Source organism: Poecilia reticulata, linkage group LG21 (assembly GCF_000633615.1).
Source record: "Poecilia reticulata strain Guanapo linkage group LG21, Guppy_female_1.0+MT, whole genome shotgun sequence".
NCBI lineage: Eukaryota > Metazoa > Chordata > Actinopteri > Cyprinodontiformes > Poeciliidae > Poecilia > Poecilia reticulata.
In genome coordinates this window covers 4,498,353-4,521,820 of record NC_024351.1, presented here as the reverse complement: position 1 = coordinate 4,521,820, position 23,468 = coordinate 4,498,353, and the positions used below count along the sequence as shown (strand labels likewise).

At 36.6% G+C, this 23,468-nt stretch overlaps 1 protein-coding gene across 1 annotated transcript in view; it reads right to left on the bottom strand.

Annotated features, from left to right (window-relative positions):
- Positions 1-20,419, bottom strand: part of ncoa1 (nuclear receptor coactivator 1) — a 42,244-nt gene extending 21,825 nt beyond the window's left edge. Inside the window, 3 exon segments of the mRNA XM_017302114.1 lie at positions 398-503; positions 10,102-10,313; positions 19,832-20,419. Of these exon segments, the coding sequence (XP_017157603.1) occupies positions 398-486 (89 nt within the window). The 5' untranslated portion in view covers positions 487-503; positions 10,102-10,313; positions 19,832-20,419.
- Positions 20,420-23,468: the final 3,049 nt, after the last annotated feature.

Sequence of the window (23,468 nt, the reverse complement as noted above, 5' to 3'; positions counted from 1 at the left end):
GGACAGTAGAAAGGAAACCAATTGAAGACGATTGAATGGAAAACCTTTAATCACTAAAACCGTTTATTGATTATGGATCTTCTGACTTAAACCCAAATCACATAAAAACCTTAAACTTCCTGGTTTCAGACGAACCAACAAACTGCATTAGATAAAAAACCAACAATAAAACACCGTAACTTTTTATTTTTTAGCATTGCAGTAGAGTCTGAGTAGCTCCAGTTTTCTCTGATTCCTCAGGAAATCGTCTCCCAGCCTGAACCCCCAACTGCAGCCTTCTGTTGTTTTCATGTCATCCGGTTCATGTTTTCACGCATCGCTGAGGTTTACAGCCTGCGTGATCCTCAGCTCTGCTGACGTAATGTTTGTCAGCGCTGCAGCGTGGCTGCATGCTTACCTTTGCCCCGATGTATCGCATGGCGAGCCCTTCCTCTTGCGTGACTCTGGCGTGGCAGGGTCCAGGGGGCTTTCCCCAACCGCACTCATTTTCAGCTTAGACTGACCTGAACACAGGGGAAACCGCTTTAATTAAAACATCTTGATAACTTTACAGAACAATTTCTCAAAAACAAATCCGCATATCGCCAAAAAAAAACAAATATGACAGGAGCTGACAAACATATCCTGAAGAAATACCATTAACAGCTGCAGTTAGATGCAATAAAGATATACGGCTCAAACTTGCATAACAGCAACACTTAAATTTATCGCATGTGGACCAAGGAGGTATGGGAGATATACAGGACACAGGTAATTAAACACCCTCCAAGATTAGAAAAGGCATAAATCAGAATATGGAGGTCATCCATGACACTTTAAAACAATCCTGATAAACGGCTGTGGACGCTGTGCAGCGCGACGCCATGATCCCGCCCCGTCTCACTGCTAGAGGCGAAAAGCTGCTCGCTAACGATGACTAGCATTGGTTTAGCTGTCAAGTTATCACTTAAACACGCTAAATCTTAAATGTATGCCTGATATATAAAAGAAAAAGCGCTTTGCTACTAATTGTTAACTACATGACAAGGTCAGGGAAAAGTTTTAATTAAGGAAAAAATAGCGAGGGAGAGGGAAGTAGTTCAGTTATGCTAGCTTGACTTTGACAAACTTGAGATGTAGATGTGATGTGGAATTCGGTGTTTGGGTTCAGTTACAAAATAAAAAAGGTGATTTAAAACACCGACTCTGACRGATCTTCAGTACAGCAGGTGTTTAAATTAGCTAGTAGCTAATTTACCAGCTCAGCGCTGTGTTAGCTTAGCTGATAGCAGCATTAGCTAATCTACCACAGCGGTCAATAATCAAGTCTAAAAACATAAAACTGTAACCGACTGAATGTTCTGTTCTTTGTGTGGGAAAAGATTGTGAGTATTTTTTTTGGTGTTGAATCCTGAAACACATGATGGTGTTGTTGTCAGTTGCTATGGCAACGAGTCTGCGTGTAGCGAAGCCAACAGAGCGAGAAAAAAAGTGTCGTTTTTTAAAACTTTATTCTCCCCTTTGCTGTGGCGCTCTGCACTAAATTAATAATAGCTACATCTCCAGGTTTCATTTAATTTTAATTTAATTGACAGAATTGTTTTATCGTGGCAAAGTGGCTGTGGATGGAAAGCAAAACTATCAGTCATTTCGCAATCCAGCGGTTGCACATGCTCGGCATGTACAGATGTAAACAATAACATGCATAAAAAAACATCTGCTGTAATGTGATGAAATTGATAAAGGCAGCAGTGAAAGTTTTAGCTTTAGCTGAAGATGCTAAAAAATACTAAATGAGGCCGAGATTAAAATTTATTTCTATAAGTTTAATTTCCTCCAACCTTGTGTTTTCAGGGTACAGTAAGAACTTTGGGACATTTGGACCAAGTTCAGAGCTGATTGAGCACAACAAATCAGCCAGATCGCTCAAAAACAGAGAGAAATTATTCCGATTTGTTTTCCTACATGGCAAATTATTACAGCGAAGACACTAAACTAAGATGTCATCCAATTTATTCTAATCTGTCATCTTCMTCTCTGTGGAAAAAGCTACAATTTCACAGTAACATGAAGGTGTAGAGCATAGAAACTGGAAACATGAGGATTTACCAACTCTGCTTTATCCAAGTTCTCTCATTTACGGCCTCACTGGATTACTTTACACTTCTTTAATCAAACTAAATGCTTCTGAAGTCTGTAATCTGGTTTTGTTTATCAATCTGTACACAGTCGGCTGCACAGGTTTTACTTTGTCAGCAATTTATCCGTGTTCAATTAATAAATTCAATAAGGCTGAAACGATTAATCGTGAAGTAATCATCAACTTCATTTGGTATTCGATTAATCGCCACCTGGAGATTACAGACTCTTAAAAAGGGACAACAACACATCCAGAGCAATAACTGAGACAAAAATATCAACATTTTGTATTCGAGATAAAAACTATGTTTTATCCAGACACAGTTTTAGCTTCAGTTTTTGGTTAAAATTCAGTAGAAAACAAATTTCCAAATAAGCACATTTTACCATTCAGTTAATCTAATAATCAATATATTAGCCCTACACTGTAGCGTTATGTCAAGCAGAAAGGGTTGACTCAGATTTGTTAGCTGCAGATTCATCTTTTGCTGCAAATGATTGAGTCTTTACTAAAGGAATGCTGCAGTTCAGACAATAAAATGTTCATTTTCTTATTTAAAAAAGGAATGTGCCCATTTTTTTATCCAATTAATCAATTAATTTTTAGAATAATTGATCACTAAATCATAAGTTTCCGTCCTAAAGTTTATGTTAGCATCGTCTTCCATGTCCAAACTTATTGGCACTTCAGAAAAGTTCAGCTGCTGCAAAATGCTGCATCCTGGGTGCACAAAGTGGCCGTATATCAGATCCTTCCTGCAGCAACTGTCGGACTATAACCGTCACTGCTAGAGGTTTTTGTATTTCCACTGTTTTTACTGTTTTAGAGTTTTCACTTATTGTAAATAGCCTGTTTTTAATGCACAAATATGGGCATTTTGTCAGATTATCCTACTCAGTTGCACATTCCTTTGGATCAGAGTATGCTTTCTTAAATTAATATTTGATTTAAGTGCATTTTGTTGAAAATTTGACCTTATTGTGGTTTTCTTATATTTTGTGACTACATGCTTTGATTGCCGGTCACTTTGCTGCTGGTGCCAGATTCAGAATTTCCTGATTTGAGTCTTTTTTCAAACCTTTTTTTTAGCATAAACACAAAAGTAATGGTGCCTTTATTGCACATCTGTTTTTAAACATGAAGTCTGTAAAACAAAAAAAACTGTGAAAATATGGATAAGTGGAGACTCGGAATCAAATATTCATCCAAATATTCTGGAAAACACTTCAAAATCCAGACCTGAGCTTCAACGTGTCCAACATCCTCCTTAAGGTTTTTGTCATTTTTCTCACATTCTTCCTCAACGTGTGCCAAAAGTGGGAAATATCTGAGCAGCAACGTCTCTGTGGCTTCATCAGGAGGGTTGACATGGCAACAGAAACGCTGCAACACTTGCCGAAACACAAGAGTTAACAAGGTTCCTGAAGGATCCATTAAAGCAAACGTTGCATTAAAGTTAAAACGCTTGTGCTGCCGTCACAAATTTGATGCAACGTCGTCGTAGTGGTTCGAATCAACATGCAGCTCCGAGGGGGAAAAACATCTCATCCTAAGTACAAATCTGTAAAGAAATCCAGGATAAAACTCACCAGGATTGTTACAGAAGTATAAAGTATGGCTGTGAGGTCAAGCTGCTCTCAGGACAATAATTCTCCCCGACGAGCCTCGTTTACATTTTTACCTCAGATCACCCTCACTCCCCCTCAGGAGAAAAAGGAGGCATCCTCTAAAACCAGAGCTCCGCTTCGACTCAGCAGATAACACAAACACCAGGAGACTGGGAATCACAGCTGCTTTTTATTTAAATTAGAAAATAAGAGTCAAGTGGGGTCACCTTTCACCGTATGGCTTTATATAATCAAACTATTTTACTTCACCGACATTAGAATCATATTCTGTGTGACTGGATGTGAATTTAACTATTTTAGATGTCATGGGATTCAATCAGATTAATTGTGATTAATCGATTGATGAAATAAGCATCTAATTTAGCACTGAAAAAAGGAAATCTGCTAAAAGAACAACACTCAGAGCAATAAATATGCAAAAAACTGCAAAAAATATTAACATTTTGCATGTAAGAGAAGAAAAATCTGTTCTACCCAGAACTCCTTTAGCTTCACCAGGTTCAAATTATGTTTAAAAAAAGTCTAATCAATCACTTTTTTGAATCAGTTAATACAAATAATCAATAGATCCACATCGTATCAATAAGTCAAACAAAAAGGATTGATGTTAGAAGCATCTTTTGCTGCAAATGATCTGTAAAGGAATCTAGTGTTGCATTTCAGGCAATAAACTTTATTTTCTCATTTAAAAAGGAACTGAATAGAGCTAGACTGAATAGATCCGCCGTTATCTAGATTTTATTCAATATCAGGATCGATACAGATATTAATATCGGATTGGTGCATAGGCCTGTCACAATGACAAATTTTGCTAGTCGGMAAACTGACCCAGAAATTATTGGAATAAACAATATTTTTGTTCTGAGACCATTTTTCAATAAATACGTTAATAAGAAATTCGCTCTCCCACCAAAAAAAATTAACTTTGTGAAGAATTGAAACCAGAAGATATATTAAATATAATAAAAATAAAATGAAAACCACAAATATCCAAATAGATTATGAAGCGTCTGTAAATAAAAAATACTATTAATCAGAGATCGTTTTTACTTTATCGTGCAACTAATTATTTATTTTCCAATAACTATCATTTTAATTACCCAAGCTGATGCATTTTCACTCTTTAGGCTTATTGCGCGTAAATCAAGACAACATTAATACATTAAAATTAAAAGACTCCATCCGAGAAATGCTCCTCATGTCCAAAACAAAAACGCATTCCCTTCTCTGATCAATAAGGTTAACATTCAAAACGCCCTCAACAACTTTTAAACCCAGTAACATGTGACTGGAGTGACCGTCGGCCGCTGCAGCTGCAGGCCGAGCACAGCCCACATGTCACGCTTTGCAGAAAATGCACAAACCTTTGCAGCACAAACACACACCTGTAGAAGAGGTCAGCCTCCTGCAGCTTCTGACCTCTCCCGCCCTCCTCTCTGTAAGTGACGTACGGAGGAGGAGGAAGAGGAGGACTGAGCCTTCAGTCAGCAAAGATGAAGAACAAACAGCAGCAGCGAAAGCAGAGTCAGCCTTCTGAGACGTAAAATCCACAGCCGCCCCATTACAAACACCAACTGTCTCCTCCTTTGGGTTTCTCCCTCCGTCGTCCTCCCATCCTGCAGGCTGCCATCGCACAGAAAGCCAACCAAAAGCGAGCAAATGTATGGATTGCAAGGGGAGCGAGGGAGAGACCACCAGGTGGAGAGTGGGCAGCGAGAGATGGAGGATTATCAGAGGAATCGTGGGAGGAGAAGGAGGTAAATGAGGGAAGGAATGCCGCGGTTAAATATCATCCTAATTTGGAGCATCATGTTGTGACTGAGAGGGAAATATGATTCGGTGATGCGTCTTTTTTTAAAAAAAACAACCTGGCAGACTCTGAATAGTTCATTCACTTCCTCATTTGTGAACTTTCTCAAAAAAAAAAAAAAAAATCATGAAAACATGAAAACAGATGAAAGCAGCAGAGGTGTGGGATAGTTACACAAGTAAAACTAAAGATTTTTGATTAAAAATTCAATAACTGATCAAATTCAAGCTGCAAACATGTATATTCAGCTTGAGGTAAAGAGAGATCCCCAGATTGTTTTAGTGCGAAACGTGTGCACCCCTCTCTGCTGCGGGGAGATGGTTCAGCCTCTGAGAAGCTGCTCAGTCACTGTTGCTAAGGCCGGCCCCTCCTGAATGTCAGGACATAAAGCAGAGAGTAAACAGCCTCAGTCAGACCTCCGGCTCCTTTATTCATCACGCTCTGACGAGCTGATCGTCATGTGGACCAGGTGAAATCATCAGCAGCAGCAGCAGCTCGTTTTGTGCAGGTTTGCTGCTGAAAATGTCCGCACGTGGCTTTCACATGAAGCAGAGCGCAACCAACTGCTCAATCAGGTGGATTTTATAACTTGTAATAGGCGAAGTTTGTAAACTGATTATGAATCTTCTATTAACTAAAAAAGTAATTTACTTAAGTGCACCAGAACAAACCAGAAGTCATTCAACTCCCTCTGAGCTCAGTTTTGCTATTAAACGTGTAAATTATTCGCTCATTTAAAGGTTTCTTATCGGGTTTTTTATCAGGACTGTAGCTCTACTGCAGAAGCAAAGGCTTTTTTCAGACCAGATAGTTGATCCGATTGGGGACCAAAATAGCAGCTGTTCCCTTCCACACCTGTGGGGGCGCTGCACCAAGAACAACTGAAGAAAACTAGACAAAAACTAGACACTGAGCACAACTTCCTTCTTCACAAAAGGAAAACAAAAATGGAGTCGATGTAGGATTTCTCTTTTGTTGTTGGCGAAAGACTATAGAACTATTTCTCCCGCTAGTTCTAGCCTAGCATGTTGGTTTTGGTTGCATTTACCCAGAATGCCCTGCGGTGCAGCTCACTTCCTGCTCCGGTCAACTTGGAGTTCACATAATCATTCAATCCGCACCAGACTTCACTTCAACGAAACCAAAATTACAATTTTTAAATAGACTAAAGTTTGCTTTTTCTTTGATTGCGCGTTCACACCTTGCTAAACGAACTAGAGTTTAATTAAACTGGACTAAGCAGGTGTGAATGCTTAGTCCACTGCACCCAGGTGTTTCAGTTTTCCAAGCTGCATTTTCTTTCAAATGTTTCAGATATGCTCCATTAAAAAAATCTGCGATTAGGTGAATTTTTCACAAATAATTGGGAAACTTGCTCCTGGAGGTCTACTGTAGATCACCACCACCTTTTCATCATCATCATCATCATCAGAGATCATGATGATTTTTAGAAGAATGTGTTTTCTTAAAGATTTGCCTTTTCCAACACCATAAAAACGATCTAATTATCAGAAGCTCCAGAATGTAATCTCTTTCTGATCAGTGAACACAGCACCACTTAGCCAACAATAACCCTCTTTGGTGAGGTCGTGCTTACAGTGGGAAGAATTCATTACAGTCACTTTTCACCAATTCGGTGTTTTAAAATTAAGTCAGAGGAAGTAAAATATTGAGAAAATGTTCATCTTACTGACGGATCAGAAAATTAAACCTAGATGTGACGTCATATTGAAGATTTGCATCCAAACGCATAAACGGAGAAAAACGCTGCCGTGTTCCTCTTGTTTTTCCTACTGAATGCTCTGTCCAGTTCCAGTCCATTGTTCCCCACCATCTGTGTACACCAGAACCAGGATGTTTACCGGCAGTAAGAAATAACCTTGGACCGCACACAGCTCCACAGACACCACAACACACAGCCAAAGTCCGCCGTGTATAGGACACGCGGTCTGAAGTTAGAGACCCACAGAGGCTCCTTTATTTGTGCAACAACTGCTTACTGACAAGCACCACCATTACAAACACACAGAAAACTCAATTACAGCAGCTGGAACTCCCACTTCTACACTAGTTACATCCTTGTCAGAATTATGGTGATTTTTTTACATGAATATCTGACCAGGTTAATATTTTCCCATCAACAACTGTGATCAATCAATCAATCAAATTTTATTTGTATAGCACATTTCAGCAGCAAGGCATTTCAAAGTGCTTTACATAATTAAAAATAAAATCAGCATGTGACATTAAATAAACGGTGAGAAAGAGAAAGAGATTAAAAAAAGAAGATAAAAACATTAAAACCCCTTTTAGGACTTCAGTTAAATGTCGTTTAACTGGGATTCTAACCCTCAGGGACTTTAGTCAAATACAGTTTGACAAGGACTCCAACCTCTAGGTTTTTAGTTGAAACTCCATCAACTGGGACTCTAAACCCCGTAGAACTTTAGTTAAACGTCGTTTAACTGGGACGTTTTCCGGGGGGCTTTACATCATTAAAACGTAGAAAAGAAATAAAAAGAAATTAAAGACATATAAACATGGAAGACATCAAAACCCACTCTAACCCTAATTTAGCCATAAGCAACTCTAAACAGGTGGGTTTTAAGTTGAGATTTAAAGGCACCCASTGTTTCAGCTGTTTTACAGTTTTCTGGAAGTTTGTTCCAAATCTGTGGTGCATAGAAACTGAATGCTGCTTCTCCTCGTTTGGTTCTGGTTCTGGGGATGCAGAACAGAACCAGAACCAGAAGATCTGAGGGGTCTAGACGGTTGGTACAGCAATAACAGATCTTTAAGGTATTGTGGTGCTAAACCGTTCAGTGATTTATAAACTAACATCAGTATTTTAAAGTCTATTCTCTGAGCTACAGGGAGCCAGTGTAGGGACTTTAAAACTGGTGTTATGTGCTCTATCTTCCTGGTTTTAGTCAGAACACGAGCAGCAGCATCTGGATCAGCTGCAGCTGTTTGATCTGAAAACGTCACGAACAGAAGCAGAAGTTAAGCAGAGGGAACATCTACGAAAACAACTAACTACTTAACTTCAACAAATACAGCTTTCTTTGTTTTTTGGCCTGTCAAGATATGCAATAAATCAATTAATCAGATTACCAATGAAAATGAGCAAGATCATTTTCATTTGGACAATAATTGTTACAAGAAATGCCCCCCATTTAATTTAGTTGAAAACTAAATACTTTGAAAAATGCTGCAAACATCTGACATCCAATATGGAATCAATTTTATTTTATTTTTTACAAAAGCCCCAACTGCCAAAATGGCATTGTTGGGGGTTATTTTATTTTCTATGCTTTATTAGAACATAGCATTGCAAAATCCAATAAAAATATTTTGAATTTTCACTTTTGGCTGATTTTCCAGTCTGAGCTGAATGATTAATATTTTTGAGATGTAATTTTGGTTACAGGGACTTCATCATTTATTTAAATTATTATTGTTCCAGTTTATTTTTATGCTTGAAATGTTTCCAGTTAAATGTTCTCTAGAAATTAAAGTTGTTTTTTTTTTTAACTTTGACAGTTTCTATTTGCATTAATGCGTCATTATTATTGTAAAATCAGTTGAAAGAGGTTTAAACATTACAACATTGTTTTCGCAATAATTTTTGGGACAATTTATTGTTCAGGCCTACAAATAAAACTAAAAATAATTGTAAAATTTAACATTTTAATTTTAAAAATATTTGAATCAAACAATTGTGTTTTCTGGGCTTAAAAAACCAAAAACTCTGTGACTAAACTTCAAATGTCAAAAGAAGTGGCATAGCTTTGAATCTTACCCTACAGAAAGTAGGGCTGTTTAATAATATCGATTTTGCGATATATATCGATATTTTCTTTCCTAGGAAAAAATTGATATTAATCTGCAAGTATTGTAACATCCAACTGTCACCTTGTTCACTCACTGCTTGCTTCGCCAGGAGAGTGATTAGGTCACCAGGCGTAGAGTGATTACTTCAGTGTTAAAAAGGTATCAAACTATTCAGAGCAGGTACTTGATGCACTTTATTTACTTTACAAATGCATGTAAGCTACAGTTTGTACTGTTTCAATTAAAAGAAACATGTTTTCTCACCACTTCTTTGATTCATTTTGTCCAGCTGTCGACTTTAAGTCTGAGTCCATGTCCAACCAGAGGCAGGTATTGTGTAGTTGGTGCTTTTAATCAGTTTTCAGTTAAATTAATTCAATCCAAGTCTATAACAGTCACAAAATGTCGCCAAAATCACTCTGTCCCTCTAAAATCTTTCAGAAAGTCGCAAAAGTGTATTGAATTGTATCGTTTGCTGAATATCGCAATATATATTGTATCGTGGGCAGAATATCGTGTATTGCATTGTGAGATTATTGTATCGCTACAACCCTACAAGATATACATACAGTTGATTTACAGTTTGATTTGGAAGAGTAGAAGTTGAAACCAGCCCTTAAGGCCTGGAGTTGCAGGTCGCCGAGGTAGATTATCAACTGCAGTCTAAAGACATGTTAGACATTTTGGACAGATCAACCTGATGCACCTACTTGGTCCAGGGCTCCAGTGTATGAGTCATGTGGTGGCCTTCTTCTGGGCTCTCTCCACAGATAAAAGAGGTGGAGGGGACTCTGCAGGTGAGGCCACTGGAGGGCGAACGGCTTAAAAGTCGAGGTGATGGAGCGCCGGTGGTGAGGTTAGGGCTCCGCCGCCGTAAGGTCACATGGCACCATCCCAGGTGCAGGGAGAAGCCAGCCGGCCTCTGACATGGAGGGGGCAATAGAGAAAACACCATCAGTGTGAAAAAACTCATTAAAGAAGCCCTTCCAACATTCCTTCCAAGTTCTACAGTTCAATATTTAACAATCAAAATCACTGATTTTGTAGTGATACTTTAGAAACGTTTGTGTTGAGTGACGCCAGGAGCTTCACTCTATCGTGTCATTGTCCTATGGATCATCAAGTAAAGGAAGAATGGTGTGGTACTGGTCCATCTTATGGGCCGCTTCAACTGAAACGGGCTAAATAGCAAACTGAACTGCACCAACTTTTGGTATTTCCAATCAGAAACTCTACAGTACCAATGCCACACCAGTAGGAGGTGCTAACATCAAAAATATCCTGAGCATGGCTAGAGCAGTTCCAGGCTAATCCTGTTTTATAGGCCACTTTTACTATGGAAACAGACGAAGTAGAACCAAACTGCACCGCTATGTGGAAACAAGGCATAATACAGTTAGCTAGCTAAGTGTTATTTTACATAGTGATGCAATAATTAGTTGACTAATGACCAAATACTGAAAGATTCTTTCTGTTGGGTTCAAAGCTACTATCATGAAAACTCTTTTCCTCTACTGCAGGTAGTGTTTGCTACACTAAACTAGAGATGTGCCGATCAGGTTTTCTCCTGCCGATACCGATCACCCATGAGGGCCGATCACCGATACATAATATATATATATATATATATATCATAAACACTACCGGTTGCAAATTGTACTGCTATCGGTAATACTATCTTTAACAGACTGAAAACATATGGAGGCTCTGAAGAGTCTAAATAATGCAAAGAGCCAAAATAAAACCTCAACATTGCCAAAAAAATTCAAGTATAGAACTTAACATTCAAAGGCAAATACAGGATCCATTACAATAAACAATCCAGAGTTACTGAATGAAAACTTCCTGATAGCATGGCGGCTAGCTGATTACTGCTAGTTCTGAKTGGCTGTTTCTGACTGAGCGGAGTAATTATGCAGAGCAGGGAGGAGATTGATTATTTTTTTTTAGAGATTATCTGTCTCATGTTAGGACAGCGAAAGTTTTAATACATATGTAAAATGTATTTTTTTTAGGTTAGATGCTGCAGCTTTAAGCAGAGGTTYGGTGTGAGAGTCACTACCAGGTGGAGCAGAAGCGGCGCTCCGTCTGTGAAATATTACTACCTGTAGCGTAGCGCAGCGGTTCAATAGCGAGAGCAGAACCAGCGTCTTACATCGCACCTTAAATCGCAGCTCCAAGACTTAAATAATTTTGCGGGTTATTTGTTTAGCTTTCTGACCGTCATGCTAATCCGGGTGAGTGTTTGTAGCTGTGCGCTGCTTTACCTGCTATCTGATCCTCCGTATGTCTTTTTTACTGCAGTGAGCCTCGATGCAGCCACACTCCATCAAGTATGGCATTGTTTTTATGCCATATTAGATTCGTCGTGTTTTGACCCGCTTCAATTTTCCGCCGCAACACGCAAACTTCCCCATTTACTCAGTGCGTTATAGTTCCACATCGCTTAGGATTTGTTGCTGCGCGTTTGTGCAGTGTGAAGGAAACAGGAGACCAGCTGCACAGGCAGCCTGCAAAATGAGATGCAGGTGATCGGTATCGGCAACAAGAGACCGTGATCGCCGATCACCGATCATACACTTCTTCACGGAAATCGGCCCACTTATGATCGGTTTCCGATCGATCGGCACACCTGTTCACTAAACTATTCATATAGAAGATCTTACAAGAGTTTTAGTCCAGAAAGCTGAAATTAGCAAGTAAGACCGTAAAGAAAAGCAAAAATCTGTATCGGGCGCAAAAATGTGATTGAAATATTATAAATCAGAGATGGACCAAAGTATTTTCTGAAGAAATTTGGCATTTAATTCAGATAAATGGTGAAATGAAGCTGGTCTTTGACTAATATTGTGAGATTACCTGGGCATAGCTGCTGATTTTACCAAGCAGTCACATTTCAAATAAGTTTCTCTTTTGAATGACGACTGAACATAATTTCCACCAAAACTCTTGTGATTTGTTCATATTTCAGATGAATCTGTCTGTCCTTCACCCCGTTTGTTGAACCTGGACTGGACTGGAGCTCCAGCTGGTTTGTTTTGGAACAACGTGACAGTTTCTATGCCTCGTCTATCAGTGCCTGCAGTAAGTGCAAGGTCTATGTGACATTATGGAGGTGTGAAGAGTACAAACTGCATCGTGCGGTTAGCTGCATTCAGTACAAATTAGTCCCACCATTCATAACATAATCATAAGATCTAGTCATGCACATTCCAGTGAATAAATAGATCAATGACAGCAATGATTGATTTTGCCGAGGACTCAGGCAGGTGCTGAGGAAGGCAGCCTGGGTCACATGACCTAACAAAAACAACATGGCCTCCAGAAACACAAACTGTTAGCATAAGGCTTCTGCTAATCAAATTCAATGCTTTTAATAAAATTGTTCACATTAATAATGCCATCAACATTCAATGCATAGTGCGCAAATGTTTTTTTTAATGCCATTGACAGTAAGTCTGTCAACTATTACACATTTTTATGGTATTTCAACAAAAGATCAAGTCATGTCCCTTAGTCTGCAAACTTTTCCTTCCAGTTTCTAACTACATTTTCCAGTTCATTGCATCTGATGCTGGATCTTTTCTAGGGATGAAATGATTAATAGTGATGATTATTATTGAAATGATCAACTAATTTAGTAATTGATTAACTGTTAACTGGAGTGAGCTTTCAAAAAAGGCAATTTGTCAAAAGAATAACATTCTTAGAGCAGCACTTAAGACAAAACTGTCTTAAACAAAAATATATGCATTTTGCTTTTAACATAAAACAATAAAACCTTCTTGCTTGTAAATATGTTACATCCATAACTCAATAGATCAATCAACAAAACAATCATTAATTGCAGTCCTTAAATTTCATGTTTTTAATGCAATTAAAGCCTTAAATGTAACTAAATCTATGCAGTAATTTTTAAATTATTTTTGATGAACTGCAAAAACATAGTTTTACTTATCAGACTGAGACGGATTTTACCGAATAGAATATGAAACATTAAAGCTTCCCAAATAAATCAATAAATTATATATGTGTACAATTAAAACAGCTAAAATGCACAACATTAACTCTGCTAACAGTTAAAAACATACATAATGTGGTAACAGAAGAAGGGGGGTGAGGGGAGGGTGGAGCTGTCAGTTACCGGTTGCCGTGGTAACCACCAACTGCCAATCACAGCGCAGCAGCAGAATGCATCTACCAATAAACATCAGGAGAAAATAACTTTAAACGCACCTACCGTTTGCAGTTCAGTTAAAAATATTAATCATATTTTTTAAGTGGCACCCTGAAGAAGCTCATTTCAAATGGGAATGTTTTTAGTTACCTAAAAAGTAATAAATATATATATTTTTTAATCATAATCTTGATTGTTATCACATTAGTGCCACAAGATGTCGCGATGAAATTGTAAGTTGATAACGCCCAGCCTTATTCAGGATTATTCTATGTTCACGTACTCGAGATTAACCCTTTATCTTTATTCATCCTTGAAAATTTAACAGATATAAATGAAAAAATATAAAAACAAATAAATAAGCATTTTATTCAGCCGTGCCACGTGAAAACAGACTGGGAATAAACACAGAAGTGACATGTCTGCTTCCTTTATTCAGCTATTTAGCCACAAACATGACAATAATAACTACAAACTAGAGGTGTGCCAATCGATCGGTCACCGATCATAATCGGGCCGATTTTCGTGAAAAAGTGTATGATCGGTGATCGGCGATCATTGGCTCTTGTTGCCGATCACACAAACCGATTTCTCACCCTGCCTGTGCAGCTGGTCTCCTCTTTCCTTCACACTGCGCAAACGCGCAGCAACAAATACTAAGCAATGTGGAACTATAACGCACTGAGTGAATGGGGAAGTTTGCGTGTTGCGGCGGAAAATTGAAGCACGTCAAAATGCATCAACACGACAAAGCTAATACGACATGAAAACAATGGCATACTTGACGGAGTTTGGCTACATCGAGGCTCACTGCAGTAAAAAAGACAAACACTCACCCGGATTAGCATGACGGTCAGAAAGCTAAACAAATAACCCGCAAAATTATTTAAATTGAAATTATCTGAGTGCATTTTAACTGAGGCGGGGGAAAAAATCCCAAATTGTTATGTTTCTGGAATAAAGAGCAAAGGCCGAGCCACTGATTATGTTCTGCATACGGTAACCAGCAGGGACAAAGTTTAAGGTCGGGCAATAACGTCAGAAACAGACGAGAGAATGTAAAATATGTGTGTCAGAGGTCATTCACTTACAGTAACACACACAGCTTTTATTTCTATATCAAAAAACATATCTGTTTTATCAATAAGCATTTAGGCACCAAATTTGATTTAAACATACTTTAATGAAGCAGAAATGCAACCAACACCATTTATTTTTGTACATAATTCATGTATGGTTCATTCTTTGATTTTTCCATTTCAAAATAAAGCGAGAAGAAAACCAAAAAAATCAAAACACATTAAGTTTAGGTCCACCATCTTCTGAGAGAATAACTAATTTATCTGCAGAAGCAGCAAAGACAAGAGGAGAAACATTAACCGATTTCAAGCAGCAGAGGATAGTTTCTCATGTTTGTCTCTGCATGTCAAGGAAAATTACAGTTTACTGGTTTTATGACATGTTTAGTCCTCTCTATTACTGATTCACTGTAAAAAAGCTCAGAGGCTTTACAAATTAAGTAAAGGGGAAACAGGAAAAATGTCCTCATCGCTCAGACTTTAGAGTTTTATTCTGTTAATTTAAAGTCAAGATGTTAAATCATTTCAAAGTTGATAAAGCAAATATGGCAGATTACAAATGCTCAAATGAGCAAACATTATTAAAAAAAAGATGCAAATAAACAATTTATTAGTTAAAAAATGAACTTTATTTATATATTAACTTTGTTTATAAATGATCAGATAAAAATGTTGGGACTAAAATGAGGGCACAGGAGGAAATATATTTGTAAAAAGCCTCAAAACGTGTGCAGAATAAAGTAGCCACCAAGCAGGCTGGGGATTATTCAGAGAAGCTAAATGAAAGTGAAGAGTGTCCGCTGACATCCCGGGGATTTAAAACACACAAACACCTAAAGCAGCTCCTGCAGAAGAAAGCAGCAGCAGGCAGGTTGCTAAAATGGCTGCTCAGTCTCCAAACAGAGGCAGCGCTCAGACAGGAGGAGGAGGAGGAGGAAGGCTCACACTACCAACAGTTTGTCTTCACACCTCATGTGTAATAAGAAATGATTTATTCCACCTGCCTGCCTGCTTAACTCGCTTTTTAAACTTGTCAAGTTAATCCTAAAATGCTTGATTCCAGATAATATGAACGTTTTTCTGCAGGATTGATGAGCTCAGCCAATCAGAGAGCACGCCTGATGCTTCTACAACTCTTTGTTTTGTAGCTGACAGGCAGCTTTACTCTCACGGTTGTTACAAACTTTGAGCCAAACAAGCTGAACTCGGTAACCTGCTATCTGGGCTCCATCTCGGCTCCGTGAGGCCCAGCTGGGATGCTTCCGACACAAACGCTGCTCAAGCCGATCCACCTGCTGTCACCTCACACCAAAACAAGGAGGAGGAATCCTCCGATTACAGTCACATGACCAAACAAACACCACATGACCAGCTCCTCCCCCCACACACACACACACACACACACACACACACACACACACACACACACACACACACACACACACACACACACACACACACACACACACAGCAACACGGTGCTTATAAACATCTGGTGGGAGTTTTACTAATTAAAAGTGGCTAAACATGACCAGAGGGCCCACGTGGTCTAAACATAAAATTTTACAATTTTTTTTTACACCAAATCCGATTTCTAATTTTAATTTTCTCCTCACTTTCCTTAAAAATTGCAAATTACAGAAAATACCTTTAAAAACTGGCTTTTATTTCAATAATTTGAGACGCTTGTCAAACAAGCTGGAAATCCAAGAAATGCGCGGGTGGAAACATTTTTTAGATTTTCCAAAAATGAAATCTTCACAAACAGAAAATTTGATTAATTGACATCACAACTTAATAGATTACTAACTTTTTTCAATATCGCATAATAAAAAAAAATATCTATGTTTTTATACGATTAATCAATTAATCCTCTTTACAATTGATAGAATGATCTGTAAATAAAATAATTATGAATGGTTTCTTTAAACAACGTTTAAAAGTGTATTTCCCTAACCTTTTAAATGTTATTAAAGGGGTAGGATAACATTTATGGTGCAAATATTATTAATAAAAATATTGGTTATCACATATCCAAATCAATATCCCATAATAATATTGGATATTGACCCAAAGTTTCAGAGTTTTAAACTGCTAAATTTACAAAAAACATTAAAACAAACATTTAACATATTTTAAATTAGATTTTGGTCTTGAATTGTTGACTTTTCACACATCAGCCAATAAATCAATGAGCCACAAAATTGAAACAATAAAAGATAGAAACAGAAAAAAAATAAAGAATTCAAACATACAAACTATTAAACTATATTACAATTAATTTTTAAAATACTTAGTTAATTCATTGTTAATTGACCACATCAGCAAGGTTTTACTTATCGGACCAATGCCGATTCTGATATATTATCTTATTCCAATMAAAACAAGACAAATTTTATAAAATAAGGAAAATAAGAGCTGCTTTTAGTTGACATCTGCTACGTTTGTACTGATATGAAACTTTGGGCTGATATTATTATCCGATATTAGGATTGCTGTGTTGACTGATATTTTCCCAATAATTAAACGTTGCTGTTGGCCCAGTTTTACTTATTGGGCCGATACATTAAATGACCAACACCGGCCCATACAGACATGTCGTGCATCCCTAGTTTTGGTTTTAAAACAACGCCAGTGAAGTAGTTTAATGAAGTTACCATCTAAAACATATTTTTAGGTTCCAAAAAACATGCATAGAAATTAAATAATTGGCTAAAACTTACCCAGTGTTTACAGTGACACTGCATTTACATTTACAGTACAATACAATGACTTTTTTGAGTGCAACATTTAGAAAATTTGTTCAATAATAAATAAATAGACGATTCAGAACATTTAGTGTTAGCTCAAATATCTGAAGCTAAATATATTGAATGTTTAGGAATGAAAGCGTTTAGAGTGACGTTAATTATTACCACCTTCACAGAGACCTGGGTGGAAGCTGGGATATTGACCACCACTCAAAACCTCAGTTTAATCTAAAGGCCCTGGATCAAACACTTAAAAATGGCCGCAGAGCATCAGCACACAATGAGGTCAAAACAGGGGATTCAAGAAAGGGCTGTTCATTTACTGATGCATTCACAGACCACAGAAAACGTGGGAGAGTCGAGTTTTAACGCAGCAATCAAAGCGGTTAATTGAATGTTGAGTTTCAACTAATTTAGACTCAAACTAGTTTCCATCAACAGCTGTTATGTGTATATATTAATTCTTGCAAGTTGCAGTTTTGTGAATTAAAACAAGTATTTATTCATTTTTCTCATTGCTTTTCATACCAAGATTTTTTTAGTCATTTTTAATCAAGTCAAATGTTTTATGAGTAATAATCATCAGCTTAAAACCTTTAAGCAGATATTTTACATACTTTTCATTAAGCTGACATTTCTGCAATAAATGTTTTTTCTTATTATTGGTTCAATGTTGTTTTTATTGTTTTTTATTAGCTGCAAGCAAGAATAATAATCAACAGTCTGTGTGGAATTAATCTACATAATGTGAATTTAGTTTGTGAAATAAATTAACTTTTCATTAATATTTGATTTATTGAATGCTAAATATTGTTATAGAAACATAAAAATAGAAATAGTCTGCAGACCATCTAGATTGTATTACGTGGAACAAGTTTGAGGATTTAACGAAAAATAATGTCAGATGAATTTATTTATTCTTTACTTCTTAATTTGTTTTATCCTCTATTGGTGCTTTTAATTATAAAAATATCATATTTGATTTTTAATTTTGACCTTATGGCTGAATAAAAGTAAATTAACAGAGTTATTGTGAGCACCAAAAAGGTAATTGTTGAATATTTCAAGGCTTTTTTTTTTTTTTTTTTTTTTTTTTTTTAAAAAGCCTGAAATTAATCAAAACATTTTTTGGATTTTGTGTCAACATTTCACAAGTTTTAGTTGGAGCTCTTCAAAATATACCAATAATTAAATAATCAAATAAACTTAATTTTGTTAGGAACACTTAACACTAGAACTGGTAGATGTTTCAAATATCCTAAACAAAACAACCAAAAACAATAAACGGAAATAAAAGTCACACATAACCAAAAAACAAATAAAATGGATCAAGAAGTCTCTGGAAATTATTGAGCTCATTTTAATTTACCATATTATGTCATTATTAGGGCTGAACAATAAATCTAGAACAATATACATCACAGTTCACGTTAACAATATCAATAAATAATATCTCTGATAGAATATTCAATCATTTAAATTAATTACAATCCAGAACTGCACAGCATTCTGGGAGATGTAGGCTTTAGTCGCTCAACCTCTCATAGCAAGCTAAGCTAGGTTGGTGGAATCAACTAACTCGTTCCCTCTTTGGTTACCTAGCAACTCACTCATTCCTAGGTTGCCTAGCAACAACTTGTTGAGTAACAGCAGCAGATTAAGGTTTTGCCACTTTGCTTCGTAACAGCTTAAAAATAAAATTAAATCAACATTGTAGAGTGAAAACTGAATAAAACAGGAAAAGTCACGCCACAAGTTCGTCAGTTTTTCGGATATTTACAGAGACAAAAAAACAAATCGCGTCTATATATATAATTATATAGACTGATGTGAAACGCTTACATTTTTCCAGCCATATCGTCCAACCTTAATTATGGTCATTAATGTCGGCCCAAATTTTCAAAGTCTGCATCCTTACTTCCTAAAGTGCTTCCAGATGAAAATGTTTAGACTTTAAACTTAAATTGTGCTAACAAGCTAACCTATTTCATGTATTTTTTATATAAAACATCTGCAGAAACCAACACAAACGTCAATAATTAATGATAATGAAACCAGATACCCGCAGTTAAAACCATCCTTGCGTGTTTTTCAGTGTTTTCCCAGTGAACATGAGTTACTCGTGTGGCTCATTTTAAAAAAGCCTCTCAGACGCCATGTGTCAGGAGGTCAAGGTGTTCTTTCAGTGTTCGCGTTCAGGTTACAGAAAGCCCAAAAAGAGCTGCGACACCTTCAGGCCGTCTCCCCCCCGCTCCGCGTTACATAACAGCCGCCTGCTCTGGAGCAAAACGCCCCTCCGGAGCCACGCACGGTTATACTTTCAGCAGGAGTGGGAGAAAAACGTAGAGGAAAAAAAACACTCAACAATGAGCCGAGGCCTTGCAGCACATGAGCCGTCCAGGCATCGCTTACATGTATTGGGAGTCTCTCCTACCTGCTCGGGCTCCGGTTCGGCTTGGTTCCGCAGATCCGTCGGGTTCCGTTGATTGTTTCCCAGCTTAACCCAAAGCCAGTCGGCTAACTTGGCTAACCAGCTTAACCTACTGCTTGGTCGGAAACTCACTCAGCTGCCTCACTGTTTTTCTTTTTCTCCTCTCCTACTTTAGGTTGATAATACTGCGGTCAAGCGTCGGGACCATGTTAAAACACGCGTGGGTTGATCTGGAAACTTTCCAGAAGTTGTATGTAAGCTGGCTCGCTGTCAATTTAACGTCAGCTTTTGTTGACAAACAAGCCTGCGTGGTCGAAATCACACACGACGTGAAGTTAGCCAGGCTGCTAGCTCGGTTAGCTCAGCCAGCTAGCCGAGCTTTTGCTAAATCTCGCTCCAAATAAACGTTTTTCACGCCGTCCGTGGGGGCCACGCGAGTCCGGTCGGCAGCAGCGAATGGCGGGGGACTCCGTGGATCACGCTCGCGGGTTTGCGCGTGTCGGTAGCGGTGCAGTTGCGTTTGCTAAGCCAAGTTATCGCTCTGCTCTCCGCTCTCCGCCATTTCCAATCTCTCAACACAAACAAACAGGGCTGCTCGTGCACGAGGGGCGCGCGTTCACGAGTCGACCGGACTAAATGTATGACCACAACAATCAGTGAAGTTGTCAATTTAATTCTAATTATTTATGTTTTACTACATATATCCAGAGGAGAATAGCAACTACTTATATTTACTTGAGTAACTTTATAAAAATAATTACTTTTAGGAGTAGTTTGTTTAGGGCTGACAGGATTAATCGGATTATTCGGATTATTCATGAAGATTCATCAATTGTCAATAGTTTAGTTGCTACAAAAACAGAAAAATTTAACTATTTTTCTTTGAAAACGGCTACTAATAAATGGATAAACCCAAGTCTGCTTTTGAGAAAGTTGGATGTTTTCACATCTTCACATTAAAATAAAAGTAAAAAGATTGATTTAAAAAAAAAAATGCTAATCAACATTAATCAAATTAAGTTGTCAATTAATTTGATTAATCGATTATTATTAAAAATGTATTTATTTATTAATAAATTAATCGCTAACTGAAGTTGGTGATTAATTGACAAACTTTTTTTTTACCTTATATGCTATGTATAATTATATAATTTTAAAAATAATCAAGAATTATTTTTTAATCAATAATTTTAAAAATAATCAACAGCTATATATAGTATTAATGTGAACAGAAAGAGCTGAGCTTTTCACATGTTAAAAGTATTTTTTAGCTACAAATTCCCTAAAGGAATGCTACATTTTTACTATGTTAATAAAATGTTTATTTTATTATTTAAAATAAGTTTTGAATTATTTGTTTAATTACATTTTTATCTATTTCTAATATTGCATGAAAGAGGCTTAAATAAAAAATCTGCAGAATATACCAATTTTGTAATCCGATTAATCAGTAACAGAAATCGATTAATCGTTTTTACATTTGTGTACATTTGTTTTAAAGTGAAATTCAAGATAATGCCACACCAGAAACTCGATACAGAAATAATCCCATATCTGAACTTGTCAGTCCGAACTGTTGCACAATCTTTCGGCCGTTTGCTGCCATTCTATTTTCAGCTAATCTTTGCTGCAGGGCTTGTTCTGCTCAGCTTCTCCATGGACGTCTACACACTCTAACTGTTCTTGCTTGTCCAGGTCTTTACATTTTTTGCATATGTGACGACTCCTGTATGTGGACATATTTTGTCAACACTATTTTTTTCCTCGTTTTAGTTGAAAGAACAAGGTGAAAAACAAAGTCTGACTCTGTGAGACATATATCTACAGGATCACAAAGGCTCAGTTTTGTACACGGGGAAGCCATGTGGTATTTTAATGTGGTTTGTAAGAAATTGTCAACTTTTCAAGTTGTTATTGAAGATATTTTCAGCACCAGAACTGCAATTTGTTTGGTGCAACTTGCTAAAGTGCTGTATAAATAAAGTAACTGTGCAAAACAGTGCAAATAGACTATTATCCCAAAATCTAAATGAACAGAGGAAAACTGAGCAAAGAACAGATGAGTTTTACGATAATCTGTTACCTAGATCCTTAAAGCCAAACGGAAATGTTTAAGATCTTGCTATCTCATTGCATGGCTTACATTTTTGCTTAGAGAAGATTTTAAAATATTCGCCAGTGAACAGACAAAAAATTTTATCAATTAAGTTGACATTTTTACAGATAAAATCTTTTTTAAATAAAAAAGATTAAGGAATAACATCAAAAATTTAAAAAAATCTTAATTTTGTAGTAAATAGAACAACAAACATGCAGCTACTTTTACTCAAAAGCTTCCATTATTACAGCAAACACTAAATAAATAGAGACTCAAATCTTATTATTGCTGATTAAATAAGAAAAAAATACCCAAGCCCAACAAAGAAAATCAACCCAAATAAATTTCTATTCTTTAGTACTATTTACCGCAATTGGTCACTTTCCTAAAATAAAATAAAATAAAATAAAATAAAATAAAATAAAATAAAATAAAATAAAATAAAATAAAATAAAATAAAACATATATTTTACTAATTTCAATTAAATCTTCCATCTTTAATTTATAATTGAGCAGATACAATTGAAAAAGGCACAAATTAATGTGTACATTTTCAAATAAAAAAAGCCCCTCGACTGCTGATGTTTGCCCTCCTTGCAAAAAGTTTCAGGTTGCATGACAACTGTCCGAGCACATGGGGGAAAAGTTTCATAAATATTGTCGACATTTCAAGATTTGCTTTTGTTTTGTTCACACTTAAATCTTTCAAATAATCAAATTTTAATATCAAGACATAGATAACATACTTTTAAATAATCTATTTTGTAAAAAGTTGATATCTATAAAGGAGAAAAACTTCCCAAACGAGAATAGTTTCTTCCTAAACCAATAAGTGGTTGGAGCAACTGCTATCAAGTAGGGCTGAAACTATCACCTGGATTTATTGTGATGAACAAGATATTTTTCTATGTAATAAATAAGAAAAAAAAAACACCTGCCAGAGTAACTAGAGATTTTTAAATCAATCCTAAGGAATTGATTTAAGGAACTTAAGATCCTATATTTTGCTGAAAAGTTAGTTGTAAGTTAACATTCTCTTATTTCTAATGTACTAAGATATTTGTACCAGAAATTAAAGCAAAAATACTTGAGATTTTGTTTTTGCAATGTACTGTCCAACTTTATTGCAAAAACTTTGTATCTTTCTTTGTTTTTAAGCCATTGTTATTTAATTACAATAACAAATTTTTTTTCACAGTAGCTAGCAAATATTATAAGCAGTGTTTTTTTTTCAAGAACACGTTTTATTTAGCTGGGCTGAGGGCAAAATGGCTGCCAAACAAAGAAAGGTTTGCTGTTTTTGTTTATATTAAACTTTAATCCAATTATCTTTTGGTTTTAGATGGATTCTGGATGTAAACAATTATTTCAAAAATAATCACTTTACATTTAGTGAAGCCAACTCAGACATCTGTATTTATATCTTCCATATTCAGACTTTTACGGAGGAATTATGGCAGCTGGATGAAAAGAGCAACCAGAGGACTATTTCCAGGAACACATCAGGGAGAAAAACTCTACACTGCTGCATTTATTACACTG